General features: G+C 45.2%; 1 protein-coding gene across 2 annotated transcripts in view; it reads left to right on the forward strand.

Moving 5' to 3' along the window:
* grin2bb (glutamate receptor, ionotropic, N-methyl D-aspartate 2B, genome duplicate b) overlaps positions 1 to 17471 on the forward strand; it is a 64508-nt gene that overhangs the window by 22584 nt on the left and 24453 nt on the right. For both annotated transcript variants that reach the window (XM_064323920.1, XM_064323921.1), the window contains exons 4-6: positions 13110 to 13253; positions 14223 to 14493; positions 15408 to 15600. In XM_064323920.1, the coding sequence (XP_064179990.1) occupies positions 13110 to 13253; positions 14223 to 14493; positions 15408 to 15600 (608 nt within the window). The remainder of the gene's footprint in view (positions 1 to 13109; positions 13254 to 14222; positions 14494 to 15407; positions 15601 to 17471) is intronic.

The following is a 17471-nucleotide window of genomic DNA, read 5'->3' on the forward strand; positions in this document are numbered from 1 at the left end:
CTTCGCCTCAACCTGTCCCCTGCCCAAACCCCCCCCCCCCCCCGCAGCTTTTTTTATTATTAAACTCTTCTCTCAACCCCCCCCTCCTCCTTGATCTTCTTCTTTTTCATCTTCATCACCCCTTGTGCCCTTTATTGTTCTTCCATTTATCCCAGATGGTTAATGTGATGTTTTTTTTGTCTTTCGCTTTGTTCCCTTTCTCTCCATCCCACCCTTCTCTCCTGCCCATGCTCATGTCTTCCCCCAACTTTAGCTCTCCTGTCCCTCCCCCTTTCTCTGCCCCCCCCCCCAAGGAATCAGGAGTCAATTTAGAGCACAAGTGGTGTCCAGTCAATTAATGGTGCGCTAATTTACTGGTAGATACAATCGCTTAAGATCATGCATTTAGGCTTTTCTTTCTGTTGCATTTCGTTTGCAGAAGACCCTGTCAGCAGTGCACATTGGAGAAGGCACTGTGTCACGATGGCTTCCCTACCCTGCACCCTGTGTGGCATTTTCTTATTTAAGGATATCATTTAAAAACCGCCCTCCACCCTCAGTCCCACAGGGCTCTGTTCAGGCTTCTCTGCACCATAGACGCGATAAAGAACCTAGATGGGCTCAACCGTCTCTTTTTATGTTCTGTCTCCCTGCCCTGAGGAGGCTCCCCTATCCCTGATACCTTCCTGTGCCCTCCCATGAGTGCTGTGCCAGTCTCAGCTTATACACCCTATACAGATAGCCTGAGACACGCTAAGTAATGGGAATGTATTTGAAGTCTCTCTCTCTCTTACTCTCTTCTGCAAGAACACACACACATACACACACACACACACACGTGCATGGATGCCGGCGTACTACAAACACACATAAATTTGTGCACTGTGATGCGTTCAGACCAGGACAAGGGCCTTGTGTGGCAGTGGGTTCTTATTGATGGAAGCGGTCCTGACAGACAGCGGAAGCTCACCTGCACCTTATGCATCAGGAAGCCATCTTTCCCCATGTTTCCTCTGCCTCCTGCCTATTCACCTTTGACAGCTTTTCTGATTATTATAAACAAACGCCCCTCCCCTGCTCTCCAGAATTAGCAGAAACAGAACCTTTCTCCTCCCTCCTTGTGTTAATAACCGCGAGCCTTTTTTTAACTACATGCAGAAGTTTTGTGCTGAAAATGTATCTGTTCAGTCTTATAGATAGCCCGGGCGTATATCCGCGGTGAGGACACATATACCTGTCTCCTGTACTGGCTTTACTGGTCTTCAGGCTAGGGATGTCCGCTGGAACATGGTGTACAGAGACACATACTGTGTCATATACATTGAAAGAGCAGAGGTGGACAATCCAGGTTCAGAAAGCAAAAGTCATCCCCAGCATTTTGTTCCAATTACCTGAATTTGCCAATTAGCACAATTCGTCAGCCAGGAGGTAGAACCAATTAGTGAAATCAGCTACTTGAGTTCATTTGTGGCGGAAACACATGGCAGGAATTTTACCTTCTGACCCCAGGACTTTCCACCTCTCTGAGAGAGTGTATATGTCTGTAAACGAGTCTGTGTGTGTGTGTGTGTGTGTGTGTGTGTGTCTACATGTGGTGAGGATGCGTATCAATTATGGGTAACTAGCAGAGTGACTACTTCACAGTGCTCCACAGTCCTGTACTAATTTAGACTATCCTAAAAACAACCACAGTCTATCTGAATATGAATGTAATTTGAAGGCTAACATCTTATTAATCATACATCGCTATGGTATGAAATGTAAACATATAAATTATGTTGCAGCATACAGTTAAACTGCCTGACTGCGCTTTATGTTAGATCAAAAGCTGAGAATGACTTGGCTCCACCTTATTGGTTGTGCTTCTGAGAATACATTCTTAACCTTTTGAATACATAGTGAAGAATATAACCCTCTCTAGAATAAGCAAGGCCACTCTGTCATGATACTGAATAGAAATTAAATGCATTGTATTGGAGAAAACACACACAACACACACACACACATGTGCATGCATACACACACACACAGATGACATAACTTTGTCTCATCTGTTGTTTTGACAAGCCCTCCTCTCCTTCCTTTGAATCATCCCTTCTTCACAGGCATTACACAATAGGCAGCCCCTCTACAGTATGAAAGGCGCTACAGTGCATTTCTGGTCCATGCTAGAGTGCGCATGCAGCTTATCCAATACTGTGCCTACAGCACCAATGTCCCCACAATGTCACTCATAACTAGAAAGTGCAATCTCAGGAGGTTTTCATGGTCCCCAGAAGAGGAAAAAAAAAAAGCACTGTGATATCTTGCTCAGCTCCAACATGTGAAAACGATTCCAGTTCAGTTCAAAACACAATGAACAAAGGAACATGCGGATGAGTATTTTGATAGCCATTCAACAAAATTGTTGCTCATTGGATTCTGCTCATCCAATTGTGATAAATGAAACAGACATGAATGGCCTGTAATTACATGCTTGTAATTGGCCTCAGGTCTATAATGCTTGTCTATGTGCATATGTGTGTCTGCTTGTGTGTGCGCTTGTGTGTGTGTGTGTGTGTGTGTGTATGTGTGTGTGGGCACACACGCGAGTACGTGTGCATGTATGTGTGCCTGTGTATGTATGTGTGTGTTGGTGTCCATCACTGTGTGTGTAAGTATTTTGTATTTTAAAAAATTGTTCACACTAATGGCATCTTTTAGCAGGATTGTTTCGATGGAAACCACGTTGCCACGGAAACACAGACTGTCTCTTTGAATTAGATATTTCTCTCTCCGTCTCTCCCCCTCTCTTTCTATTTCACACTCTCCTAACCTGACAGCGCAACTGATGTCAATCAAGAAATGTAGAGATATCACTGAGAGATATGTGCAAGGAAAGGAATAAAGGAATTTAGGGATTAATTAATGCATTGGGGGTGGGGGGGGGGGGGGGGCTGTACCTGTATGCTTTATTTTTCGCAATCAGAGAAGTCAGAGAACCTATTCCTAGTTTTGGAATAACGGAGGTTTGTTAGTACGGGCATGAGAAAGGAGCAGGTGACACCGAAAAGGGGAGGGAGAGAGAGAGAGAGAGAGAGATGAAAATGGAGATAAAAAGGGGGCAAAATCAAAGAGTAGTGTGATGCGGGGAGAGCGAAGGCAATAAGGAGAGATGACTGTGCTTCAGTTTTACCGGCAGGGTATTAAACTTTGCCTCCCTCACAGTTTGATCTATGCGACGGCGCCCTGCTCTCCCCTCTCCCTCCCTTTCTCTCCCTCTTCCTGACGGAGAGAGGAGGAGTGTGCACTTCCTCTGCCTGGGCAGAGGCAACGCACAGGCTAGCGGTTTAGAGCAAACGGCCAGACTAAATAGCGTGTACGGTGGGAACACTCCGTTTATTAAAACCGTCATGCTAATGATTTTCTGATGGAAAGTCAAAAGATCAGATTTTACCTCAATTTTTGCCCATCATCATTTATCATGTAAATTTACAAAGCTAATTACAAAAAAAATAAATAAATGAATAAAAAATGAATTCAGTTTGCCGAAAAAAAAAAAAACCCTGTTTTGTCTGGCAGCTTTTCTGGCCTTGGTCAGCCCATCTCCATCTCATTTACACGGGCTGTGTTTTTCTCTGTTCTCCCCTGGCACTTCATTTCAGACCCGTGCTAATGGCTTGATTGGCATTGTTAATGTGACTGATGGCATTAATGTGACTGAGCGCTCCATGTTACTGTCGAACGCAAGACAATAACACCCCCCCCCCCCCACCACCACTCTCGCCCCACCCCCCCGAGCCAAAGCCCAGTATCATTGGCCGTAATTGCGAGGCTGTAATTGGTTCTGAACCCGAGGGCTGCGGGTTCAAATCCTACAACGGGCAGAACACGGCTGTCTTGTCCTTGCGCGAGGTCCCTGTTACCTCGAATGCTCCTGTAATAATTCTGCTGTCTGGGTGCAGCCCTCCTTACACCACGGTTTAAATCTGCCATTTGAAGTGGCACTTTTTTTTTCGTTTTTTTTTTTCTTCTTCTTTTTTCAAAAATCCCACTCCATCACCAGAGTCACAGAGTGCCTGTACTCTGCTACCCTTGAGGCAACGCGTGACGATTTCCATTGACGGCACCAGGATGAGAATACAGGGAAGATGTGACTGGATCACGCAGGCAGTGCCTGGATTTGCGCACATCGCTGCCAGGGTGGAATTAAGATGGTGTGATTAGTTATTGCATTGGAATGGTTGGTGGTGTAGTATAACGGTAAGGGAACTGGCTTGTAACTCAGAGGTTATTGGTTTGACTCTTAGCAGGGTGCTGCAGTTGCACCCTTGAGCAAGGTACTTAACCTTTATTACCTCAATAAAATATCCGACTACATAAATGGATTCCATGTAAAGATTTAATCTGTGTTGCTCTGGACAGATTGCTCTGGATAAGAGCATTTGCTAGATGCTGAAATCTGGCGGAGTGGAAAATATTATTGCTAACATGTAATGCTTGAAAGACACGTGTAATACGTTGTGTGCTAACTGGCCTTTTGCCAGGATTTAACTGCACGGAATTAACTGGCGAGTACAAATCAGTTGTTAAAATTCAATCCATCGTTTCGGTCTGCGATGCCCCTTTGGAGCACTGGTGAAGTGAAATGGGGCACTGTGTGGTTAGAGCTTCTTGATTTAGAGCTTTGAATGAGCGGTAGCATTGGCATGGTCAGGGCAGTTCCACAACCCTCATGGGACATCGGAAACCGTTGCTATGGAAGGAATTGATTGAGCATATGATGTGACAGCGGCTTTCCAAGGAATTCAGAGCGTTGACAGCAGACAGTTTGTTTGTACCCATATGGGTAGTATTGCAGTGATGCTATAGCCTTCATTCTGGCCAATGCCCTGTCCTGTGCCAATCCATGGCATATGCACTGGCTGTGACTGCTATGCTATCCTTTACTTTCTCTGTCTCCGGTTTCACATTGTCTCAGCCTGGACGCACTGTACACAACCTCTGCAACAGTTTAGCTCGCAAGGACATTCCACATTTTAGTCTTTAAACCATTTAAAAAGTGTTATCTGGAATAAGGTGTCCAAAAAAAATAAAATAAATAATAATAAATACATTTAAAAAAAAGGGAAGCATTGACTCCAGGCTTTAAAATGACCTAATGCTCAAAGAGAGAGCATGTAACAGGGAGTGTATTCTCTCTGTGGTGAATGGCGCTGGACAAGGCTGACCGCTAAGCAGACACGCGGCGGTGGCGGCATAATTAAAGCCAGTGTCCCTGTTTCGCTCCGCGGTGGCTTATTTGAGAGGAGCCCGCGCCTCCTCCTCCTCCTCCTCCTCCCTCCGTTTCTCGCGCCTGCCCCTCGGGGCGCGACACAGGCACACGCAGAGCAGCCTGTGTCGAGGCTTGGATCTCCTGTCCTAGGGGAGCGCTCCACGGAGTCCGCTGTTCCAGATTCATTAACGAAATTAATATGCTCGCGCTGGCGCTGGCGCTGTAGCCGTTTGGAATAGGATCTTTATTTTTTTTTCCGCCTGTTGAATCGTTCCTTGCTCCGCTCCTAGTCTTACTGTGCAGCTCAGATGTGGATGTTGCGCATGTCTTTCCAACCAGCCTGTTAAGAGCTATGTTAAAATTCAGAGCTGATAGACACATCGGGGTAATCTTAGGTTAGATCTATGACAGAAGCTGCTTTTGATTTCACTAAAGGCTCTGAATTGTCAGGTTCATAGTGCAGAACTTCACATTGTTCCAGCGTTTAAATGCTGCCCAGCTAGAACTGTGCCAGGTCCAGAACTAACAGGCAGTCAGTGGCGGTTGGCCGCGTAAGGTTCACGTGTGTTACCAGTGTGCGATGTAACGTGTGTATACTGTACATATGCTGTGTGAGAGAGTGTGTGTGTGTGTGTGCATGTGTGTGTGCTGAATATAAATACACAGAGATAAGAGCCACTCAGTATGCAGCATACTGCACACAGTATCTTGTAACCTAGGCTTCCTTGCTGTAATATACTGTTAGCATCAGTTCATTTCTTCCAGTGTGTCACGGTTCTGCCATCATATGTGTATTTATTATGGTGTACCTGTATGTCAGACCATAGTATAAATGTGTAGTTGTCTTTTTGTTTTGTTTTTCCTCTCTGGGATTCCTCTGTTTTGCATCATATAAATATCTGTGCTTTAATTGTTCATATTGTATGTCATTGATTATGCTCAGGATGTACTGAATTAAAAATAAAATATTTTAAAAGGGGATACATCACTAGAGTGTCTTTGTAGTGGTGTGTTACACAATGTGTGTGTGTGTGCGTATGTGTGTATGTCTGTGTTTATTTCACTCTGCATTTGTGGATGTCATCGTGTGTATGCCAAGTTCTGTGGACCTGTCTGTTCAGGGGTTGGTACATTTGTAGGGATTCGTTTATGTATGGTCAAACCTCTCCATGTTGCAGCTGAACAGAGGAGAATGTACAAGTTGGTATGTGTGTGTGCTTGGGTGTGTGCATGAGTGAGTGCGAGAGCAGTGTGTAACTGGTATTTTTAGAAATGCAGGGACATTGATATACTTTAATCCAAACTTTAGTGCAGTACATCGTAAAGATAGCATATAAGGGGAGAGCAGACAGAGAAGGCATGAAACAGAGCTGGAAACAAGATGGGATGGAGATGAGAGGGAGACCGATAAGATCTTTTTTCATTGTGTTGCCTCGCTGAATACAAATGTTAAAAATTACTGCAAGGTTGAAGAATTTGGTTAATTACAACGAGCTAAGTATTACAAATGATCAGCCTTGGTACAAAACACTCTCCAGAATTTGTCCTTGAGGGTACTATACCTGGACCAACCACTGTTTGCACAAAGCTAACTTTTGAGCAAATGGCACTTGTAGTGAGCTTGAAAGACATAATTACTGGCATTGAGGTTGTATAAGGATGATTGCTTATGGATACTTTTATGGGCATGTGATTGTTGTTTTAATCTGAGTACTGGAGAAATTCAACAAGAAGCAACAGTTGAAAAAAAAAAAAAAATCAATTCAAATTTTCCTCCCAAAACTTTCCTCCAGTAAGAAAGGTTGGAGTGGTTGACACGCTTTAGAAATGTGCAGGACAACATTGACTAGGGGAGGACAGTCCATCGAGTGGAAGAAAATAGGCCCTGGCAGTGCTGGACACCAGCTGCATTTTCATCATCTCACGCAACGGGGAAATAGAACCATTCTCACCCTGACTGATTTTATTGACGTCTCGCACGCCTATTGTGCGTTTGATTGATCACGGGCAGATCCAGATGGAACAGCACTGGGAGAGGTATCTGTGTTCACAGAGCTCCTGCAAATGGGCCAGTGAGGGACCATGCGAGCCGCTCGCGAAACTCCAGCCGTTTTCTGATTGATCGATTCGTAAAGATGAAGATGAGCTGAATGACTATTCTTGCTATTGGATGGACGTGGGGCGGGGGGGTGGGGGTGGGGGGGGGGGCACATAAATGGCATGTTAGATGGGCCTTGCTCTTATTCCAAAGCATAAACCCAAAGCATAAGCCTAAACTATTAGCCCTCTTTTACTTCCACAATCAATAAAGGTTTGCCTTGGATCCCGCTGAGCAATATTCAACAGCTTATGTAAGATGCAATGTCAGATATTGTGCATTATGCCCTGTGAATATTTAAGTTGCACAAAAGAACAGCAAGCGGTTACTTACCTCTTTCTTTTTATGTGTGTGCGTGTGTTCGTGTGTGTGTGTGTGCGTGTGTGAGCTCGCCGACACACAAGTTGGTGCAAATACTCCCGAATACTTCCTGATGGTTAGTGAAGGAGCAGGGCAATTCATATTTGCACCTTTTTTTTGCATTTCAAAGCTTAACCAACGCTGAAGAATTCCTGTCGTGCGAAAGAAATAGAAAAAGTTATAAAGGGAGACGCAGGGAGGGCTCAGATATATTCCGCGGTCTTCCGTAAGTGCAAAGAGGCAAGCCTGATAGAACTTTATAATGAAAACCGAGAGCAGTATTTATGGGACTGTTAGAGCATTAAAAAACAATTAATCACCTACGAGAAGTCTCTCAGAGCACTCTACTCCGGCACCGGCTCTGACTTCGCCATTTGAAAATCATTAACAGAACTCGGAAGGAGCTTCTGCGTGTGGAAAAATACATAATGGTGTAATGTCTGTTCCATTAATTTCTGTTTGATGTAGAAAAGGGATGGGGGAGTGTTAGCCTATTGTCTTGAAGCTGTTGCATGGTGTTATGCTTTCGTAGTTCTTGTACCATGCCAATGAAGCAGATTTGGATTTGAATTGAGTGGAATTAAGGGAGATGAATAAAGAGAACACGGGAATGATGGTCCATGGGGAGGGAGAGAAGAAAGGAAGACACACTTATCTATGCACACACACACACGCACACACACACACACACTCAAACACATATACGCACACACACATTCACACTCAAACACACACGCACACACACACACACACAGCTACTCAAAAACACACCTTGTAACATAGTGTCATTCAATTGTGAGCAACATTGTAAGGATTTGGGATCAGCCCTGTTCCTTCTTTCTCCACCTGTTTAATGGAAAACAGATCTTATTAGCCATGTCTTAATGTTTAATATTTGGTATCAGTTAATTAAATCCACAGCTGAGAGGGTGTCTCTGAATGGCCCTTAGCTCTAGAGCTAGATCCGGAGTTTTGATATGTAATGGTGATTGACTGGATCTCTGCTGTGCCGATCTAATATTTAGGAAATAGTGGAGTTTTCAAGGGACACCTCCTTAAACTATGAAGATTCAGGATTATGAAATTGTCCCCATAGATAAAGAGAATATGTTTGAAAAACAGGATAACAATTGGCATTTATTTACAAAATATGTCTATCTGATCAGTTTTTTAGAGAGAAATTAGTTGAAGCGAATCGCTTTTTCATTTTAAGAGAAAAAGAAGTTGGGTATCCAGTTAGAAATCTTAGTTTCTCAGTCTAGTCTAGAATCAGTGGTGTTGACCATTGCCAGGAGTACTCCGAAGGTTAGCATGATTTGTCACTGTGTCACCCAGAGAGGGAGGGCTTGGGTCCATAGCATGCGCCCCAATTCATCTCACAAGACCAGGCCAAAACCTAGCATATGGCTGGACCTAACACACTTCATCCGGCTGAGCTGACCAATGGTGTAACTTCATAACTCGGCCAACCAGTGATGTAACTTCATCACTCAGTCACTCAGTCACAGACATTCGGGTTTGTAGGGCTGGCCCCGCTGTTGCGGCCCAGCCAACAATACAGAGTACTCTGCCTGTTTGGGCGCTAGCTGTATAACAGATGGACACGATAATCTGTGGCAATCCTACTTGATGAAAGATGTTACACTGATAAGGAAAATTAATGATGGAAAAAAAACAAACATTTAAAAATAAAGACAACATGCCTAAACCTGTCACAAGTCACTCTAGTCGTCAATGCAATGCGTCACACGCGCGGAACGCGACATCCCAGATTTAGATTTGGGCCGGAGGTCTCCTCTGATGGCCCTCCACCCGGGCTGCGTGGCTGTGCGTGTTGGGGCGTGCCGGCGGCTGAGCGAGAAGGGCAGGGTGCTGGGGGCTAGCGGGGGAGGGGTCCTGCTGAGGTTCAGTGAGAGATCTCAGGGAAGATCTCAGGTTTCAGATTAACGTGACGTGACCCAGCGTGAAGCACGCCCTGAGCATCACACCCCCGGCCTCACCGCTCAGAGTGAGGTCCGGACGCGAGGATCGTAAAAAGGAAAAGACAGCTCAAAGTGGGAAAAGGTCACATCTTAAATCGGATCATGTCTGGGATCGGATTAGCTAATAGTCTTAATCAAGATGGAGATTTTTTTTTTGGAGAAAACAACAAACAAAAAAACCCTGTGTACTTAAAGGGTGTGAAACATGATGCTGAATGCTGAGCAGATGGGAGGGGGCAGAAGATACAGAATGTAAATGTTTGGATTTGGAGCCCAGATATGTACTTTTGGATTTTAAAAAAGAACAGATTACTTTCAGGGGTTAGGTACCTTTACATCTTCCATTATTTTATCCATCTGCATGCGCGTATTTTATCTCTGACTGTGTCATGTCAGTGGAAAAGGTTACATCTTCATTTGAAACATGTCTGGAATGGGATTAGCAAACAGACTTAATCAAGACAGGAATTTTTCATATTACGCTTAGAAAAGACAGGAAAAATTAGGTAGTGCATATATGAGGTGAGGATTGAAAAAGGGTAACTAATATTCGGTGTTTGATACCACACACGATAAGGCATTATTTCCTTGAGAAATGTAAAAGTTCAAATCTGAGAGGCAGATAAAGAGGTTCAGAGAGAGAGGGGAGAATGCTGTGTCTGAGCATTTTCAATATGTGCCTCTCTACCCTGTAAATCTCCTTCTCCTCCTGGTTTGTGTGAATTGCTGTGTATTTTGAAATATGTTTATGTTGTCTTAGCAACGAGTGTAGCTATTTTCACATTCTTAATTGTTGATTCAATGTGGTGTGCATGTGTGCGTGTGCATTAGTGTGTGTGTGTCTTCCTGGGAGATACTAGTTTTCTCTGTCTTTCCAAGCGATAGCACAGCTGTTCCCTCCTGCCTGCTATCCACCCCAGCCCCCTCCTCTCTCTCTCTCTCTCTCTCTCTCTCTCTCTCTCTTTTTCCATTTCTTTCAACTTCCAAAAAGCCTCTACATTTGAAGGTTTACTCAGATATTTATTTCTCTACAGACCTTCTGAACACATCACATTTTAGACAAGCTTCAATGACATTAGAATAAATGTTCGATGTTCAAGGAATGAATCCACTTAGGGTGGTTACTTAATGTACTTACATATTACTCTCACTCTACAACAGGCCATCTATAAAAAATAAAAAAAAATCAATCCCAATTTAAAAGATTTTATAAAAAGCAACATCTATAACTTTTTGTATTGCAAACTATTTGATTTCCTCTATTGTCACACATGTCTGATCAATGCATTTATTATTAGGATGGCATATATGTATGCGTGCTGTCGATGCTTGCCTGGGTTGGAATGACCGCGCACAGTTTGTTTGTCCATCTCTGCGTATTGTCATGTGTGAGCATGCGTGCGTGAGTACATGTGTGTGTGTGTTTTGTGCGTAGATGAAACCATGTCTTGCCGTTGTATTTAAGGGAGTCAGATGTTAGCCACAGGACTGTGCGTTTGAGGCCTGTGTATTCTGCTGCGGTGGGAGTGCATCTGTATCTGTTTGAACAGCGCCCCCCCCCCCCCTCTCTGGGCAGGAAGGTCAGCAGCTGCAGTTTTACTGCCTCCACTGCCGGCCAATCGGCCGAAGCTACCGCGAGCGGGGCTAAGTCTAGTTAGCGCACGGCTGACGCACCCTGTGGCCAAACCCGGGTGTGGGGGTCATTGCAGGTCGGAGGGGCGGTGAGGGGCGGTCTTCCCTCAATACGGAGAAGAAAGGCGAGCGGGAAAAAAATCGCTGCATTTCATATTAATCGAACGCCCTGTCTCCCGTTAATTGCCAAAGGTCCCGCGGCACTTATGCCTCAGTGTCCTGGCTATATCGGTCTAGACATAAAATCAACCCCCGGTTGCGCTGGCCAGATGAACCCCCAGATGAACCCCCCTGTTTCCCACAACAGACGATGTGTGATGGGGCGAGCGTTCTGGTAACAATATGGCTGCTGTGCCTGACCCAGATACAGGCGGCGGTGTCCATTGGCGGTAATCGTAGCTAGTCTTGACCCACACTCCAGCGGTCCCTCATCACAAAGCCCCTTGAGATCCGTTGAACATGCCATATAAACGCAATCCCTTATGTAGGCTCGACTCTATGCCCAGGCCACAATCATTGAGCCTGTATTAAGTCACGAGCTTCTTTGCATTCTGAGAGTTCCGAAGGTATAAAAAGACAAACGGCTGAATCCTGTGCTGGTCCTCCGGGACTTTCTGAACCCCTAAATCATTAAAAGTTGGGCCCTGGAACATGATAAAGCAAATGGGCAGCCAGTGATTACTTTTGCTATAAAAAAAGTCATTACTACTGATATTATGCTTAGAATTAAATACCCACTCTGTGGATCTTCGGCAAAGTGTAACTATACTGAACGACCGGACTGGACTCCACAGTACATTAACACTGCCCTTACAGGGAGGGAGGCAGAATCGGGGGAATTCAATTATATCCATATCTGGGCAGTAAATTTAGCAGAATAAATGGGATAGAGTGAGAGTGAGAGAACAGGGTGGAGGGAGGAAGGGAGGGAGGGAGAGTGTCATGTGAGGGGTAAGAAGGGGACAGAGGGGTGGGAATTGCTAAAAAAAAAAAGAGAGAAAGAGAGGGAGAGAAAGCACCAGAAAAGGACAAGGCAGCATAGTAGTGGTGGGCAGGAAAGGAGATGAATTAGGAATGTGGGAATGAATAAGGAAACAGAAGGAAAGAGTGCTGTTAGAGAAGGGTTCCGTAAATGGGCAGGGGGTTAGGGTAGGGGGAGAAACCAACTGCTACAATGTGTATGGTTTAACACTGTCCTTACTGTGACTGCATGTGTGTGTGAGAGAGAGAGTGAGAGAGAAAGAGAGAGTGTGAGAGAAATATATGCTGGTCAAATGTGGAAGTGTCTGTTCTGTATTGAGTGTCTGTACTTGGCTGCACATATGTTAGAACCCCACCCCCATTCCCTTGACGGTGGTATAATCTTATAAACAGAGAGAAGGTAACGGATCAGCCCATCTCCCTCCCAATGGGAAGGGGAAAGGGGAGGCTTTGATGTCGAGTGGAGCATGTAGTCTTGCACCGAAGAGTTCAGCATGCTGCATGAATGGCACGCATGACCAATTTCACACGCTATCGCACAATTTTACACACAGAGCATCCGCATTGCATGCCTTGTGTACAAGAACACACACAAACACACACACACACACACACACACACACAATCACAGACCACGTGCCAAAGATGTGCCAGCATTGGGTTCTCTCAATAAATTATGCCAGTGAAAAGCAGTAGACTTTGGCCCAGTAATATTGCGTAAAATGCTGGTTTTCCAGTTCAGATGCTCAGTGTGTGTACGGAAGTTTGACCTCCCAGCTTCAACCACCGTTTTAATCACCCGCTTTTCCGCTCTCTATTTCAGGACGATCATTCCATGTTCTTCCAGTTTGGACCCTCCATTGAGCAGCAAGCCTCGGTCATGTTGAACATCATGGAGGAGTATGACTGGTACATATTTTCCATCGTCACCACCTACTATCCCGGTTATCAGGACTTTGTCAACAAGGTAACCGAAACAGCTGGCAAAACGGTTTTACGCGTTTGCTAAACACTGCATGGCACAGTGAAAGCACATTACATTACATTGCATTACATTTATTTGGCATTATCCAAAGTGACGTATTGTGCATTTCATGGTCATGGACAACTACAATACACAGGTTCAGTTCGATACAATGCTTATTTTGTACAGCTATTTCTAGCCAAGAACACAGTTTAGTTCACGCAGTGAACACTATTCTGACCTAACCTCTGCAAAGCCAACTAGGCAGAAGAACAAGCTACAGTATTAGGACAAATACAAATTACCAAAAAGTGCTGGGATGGGGGAACATGTAACGAGTGTCATGAAATGGGGGGGGGGGGACAAATGCACAAATGATGAGAAAGGCCTTGATGCTAATGCTTGGGCTAACAACCGAAAACTCAGGGCTTCCATGCAGGCAACACCTAAGCAGTTTCAAATGAGTCCTACAGGCGACCCAGAATATTAAAACGCTGAAAACGGAATCCTTTTTCTCGAGGGCAGCGAGTACTTGCATGACGAGTAAATGGCATTCCTATCATTCATTCGGGGACATTCAGATGTTTTGCGTTTCTGGGTTTTATGAGGGAGTAGTGAATTGATTTGTGGAACTGTAAATGTGTGTAAACTGGACTCAATTAATGCTCATTGTTTGTGGAAAGCGTGCTCTATTCACTTTCAGTTTCTGTGAGGTTTGGTACATTTACACTGTGTGTGTGTGTACGTGTGTGTGTGTGTGTGTGTGTGCATTGCATGTGCGTGTGTGCATGTGTATGTGCGCATTGCATGTGTGTGTGCGTGTGTGTGCATCCGTGTGTGTGTGTATGTGCATTGCGTGTACATGTGTGTGTGCATGTACGTGTGTGTTTGTGCATTGTGTGTGTGTGTGTGCGTGTGCGTGTGTGTGTGTGTATGTGCACGTGTGTATGCGCGTGTGTATGTGCGCCACAGATCCGCAGCACCATAGAGAACAGCTTCGTGGGCTGGGAGCTGGAGGAGGTGCTGCTGCTGGACATGTCGGTGGACGACGGCGACTCCAAGATCCAGAACCAGCTGAAGAAGCTGCAGAGCCCGGTCATGATGCTGTACTGCACCAAGGAAGAGGCCACCACCATCTTCCAGGTGGCCCACTCGGTGGGGCTCACCGGCTACGGCTACACCTGGATCGTCCCCTCGCTGGCGGCCGGGGACGCCGACAACGTGCCCGCGGAGTTCCCCACAGGTACGGACAACCTGGGGGGCCGGCGGGGGCCCCCTAGAGACCCCAACCGAGTCGCTGGCGCCGCCGCCCCGAGTCCTGCTGTTGGGTTCTGTCGGATGCAGGGTGTAGCGTTCGCACGCCAGCAATCTGGAAGCGTGAGTCTGAATCACTTCGTGATGATGACTCACGAGCCCCTTTGGAGAGACATGAACGCGCGAGAAAAGGTTCGGGAAGGCAGTTCGGGGGCCCGACTTATTTCGCATTTAATCCGCTGGTTTTGGCGTATCTCCACACTCGCAGAAGTATTAGCACCTCATAGATAGTGTATTATTGCTTTATGTTTTTTGGGGAAATATTGCAACACGGAATCCGGCAGCGGAATCCTCAAGGATGCAAGTCGCAAAATAGCCGGGAAACCATTCAACCTCGGCTTTGTTACGAATCGTATTAAAAAACACGTCAGTCAGGACACTGCTGTCCTCTCGGTGACACTGGGAAGCGTTGTTCCGTGTTAAGCCGGCTCCGTGCACAGTGCAGGTGGTCTGGACAGGTGTTGTTCTGATCCCAGCCAAAGCCACGTATTGCGTGGTCAAAGCAAGTCAAGCCTGTGGTCTACACCAGTGTTTCTCAGCTCTGGTCCTGGGGACCCACTGCCCTGCATGTTTTAGATGTCTCCCTGCTCCAACGCACCTGATTCAAATGAACGGGTCGATATCAAGCCTGATAACGACCCGTTCATTTGAATCAGGTGCGTTGGAGCAGGGAGACATCTAAAACATGCAGGGCAGTGGGTCCCCAGGACCAGGGTCGAGAAACACTGGTCTACACTTTGCTCACGATCTGTCCGCTAGAGGAGAGCGAGCAGCTTCCCGCCGTGCGGCCCTTCCCTCCCTCATCTCTCTCTCTCCATCGCTCCCTCGCTCTTTCACGCTCAGGCCTCATCTCCGTGTCGTACGACGAGTGGGACTACGGCCTGGAGGCTCGGGTCCGTGACGCGGTGGCCGTCATCGCCATGGCAACCTCCACCATGATGCTGGACCGCGGGCCGCACACTCTCCTGAAGTCGGAATGCCACGGGGCCCCCGACAAGAAAGGCCCGAGCGCCGGGAACCCAAACGAAGTGCTCAGGTGAGGCGCCGTTGGTTCTGATCGCTGTGCTGGGGGGCCGAGGTGTGCGACGCCACTCACTCGAAAAGTTTTCTGAAGTTCCCGGACAAAAAAAATAAATGCTACAAAAATGGCCATGGCTATCGTTCACCATCATCATCATCATCATCATCGTCATCGTCATCGTCATCGTCATCACCATCATCATCATCATAATCATCACCACCACCACCATCATCATCATCTCCACTATCATCATCACCATCATCATTGTCATTGTCATTGTCACCATCATTACCATCACCATCATCATCGTCATCCTCATCATCATCGTCATCGTCGTGTTTGTAGTGTATAAACAGAGCATGTGATCATATCTGAGTTTCTTCCTTTAGTTGGGTACAGTTAAACTCTTCAGTCATACACTTAACGGCTTTAATGTTATTTAATGTGCGTGTTTGTTCGTAGTGATAAATCTTTGGATGCTTCCGGGCTTTAGGCTTTTGGGTGTCTTCTTTTATAATAATTTTCTCTGTTATTAGCACTCCTCTTGTAGATTTTTCTGTCTCTAGGCAATGTTTAAAGGATTTTGAGCAGTTTCACTTCATTCAATGGAAGCTCTTAAAGCTCTTTCACACTATCATACACAATGGTATGCTGTTGGGTTATTCATGTTTTAGCCGGGGATTGAGCTGCTGCTTTTTCACATTTTCGAAACAGGAGAGCAGCACAGCACGCGCACATTATGAAGGCACGAGTGTAGCAGTGTCTCATTCCACTTTAATTTTTCTTTGACCCTCTGAGTTTGAGTGCAGTGCAAGACAGAGTTCAAGAACGCATTCAATTTTAAATGCAATCTGTGAATATTCTCTGGGTAAATTGTTGTCATTACCGTTGATGCATTAATGTATGTCCCAGATGAAAGGAGATCCATACCCTTGGCTTATATTTATTGGATTGCAGCGTACAACGGTCTTGTTTTTGGCCAGTGGTGGTTGGTGAGCCGCAAAGAGGAGAAACAGGGGGGTGTACTTACATTGCACAACCATCCTTATCCTACTTCTGAACATTTTACACAATTGGCGAGGATAACAATGAATACAAGGCAAACATGGGTTGCCACAAAACACTCAAAGTGCCACAATCACTACTGCTGCAACGTTTGGCAGAAGGGAATAAAAATGAAACATTTGCCGAGGTGTAATCTTAACATAAGGCAGGCGGAAAATGATCTGAAATAGCTTCAGGTTTAAAGTTAGATGCTCTGCATCGCCTGTTTCTTGCCCACAGATCGCCACTGGCTTAATCCATGCTGCATTTCCATTATTTTGATGTTAGAAGTGCATGGAAGAATATCTGTTATGCTTGCGGTAGGCTCTGTTATTCAAAAAAAAAAAAAGAAGGGATGTGTGAATTACTTGTGAAAGGTAGCTCTTCATATGATGGTAAGCCTATTTGTACTCATTTAGGCAATGATTATCCCTGTGGGGCCAACAGCTGTATTTATTTATTTATTTTTTTGCCCTTGAAGAAAAGTTGTGCTTTCAGGGTAACAGAAACCTTTTAGGTAATGTATTTTGAAATTCACATCCGGGCCATCTGAAATAATGTGGTTAGTTAAAGGAAGGAGTCATCTTTATAGATAAAGCTCAAATGGTGCCACATGATTGCTCTAAACTGACCTTTGGTTCCACACCATTAATCTCTGAAAAATATGAAATTATTACAATGTTTAAAAATAAAATAAACATTTTTGCCTGCGTGTGATATTTGTACAGATTATGCAGATTTGACGGCGGATTAGGCAGGTAATCAGACATAAATTAAATAGATTTGTTAATTATTAATTATTGATTATTAAAATCAGACATATTAAAAATCAATCAGGCAAT

The sequence above is a fragment of the Anguilla rostrata genome, chromosome 2, assembly GCF_018555375.3.
Source record: "Anguilla rostrata isolate EN2019 chromosome 2, ASM1855537v3, whole genome shotgun sequence".
NCBI lineage: Eukaryota > Metazoa > Chordata > Actinopteri > Anguilliformes > Anguillidae > Anguilla > Anguilla rostrata.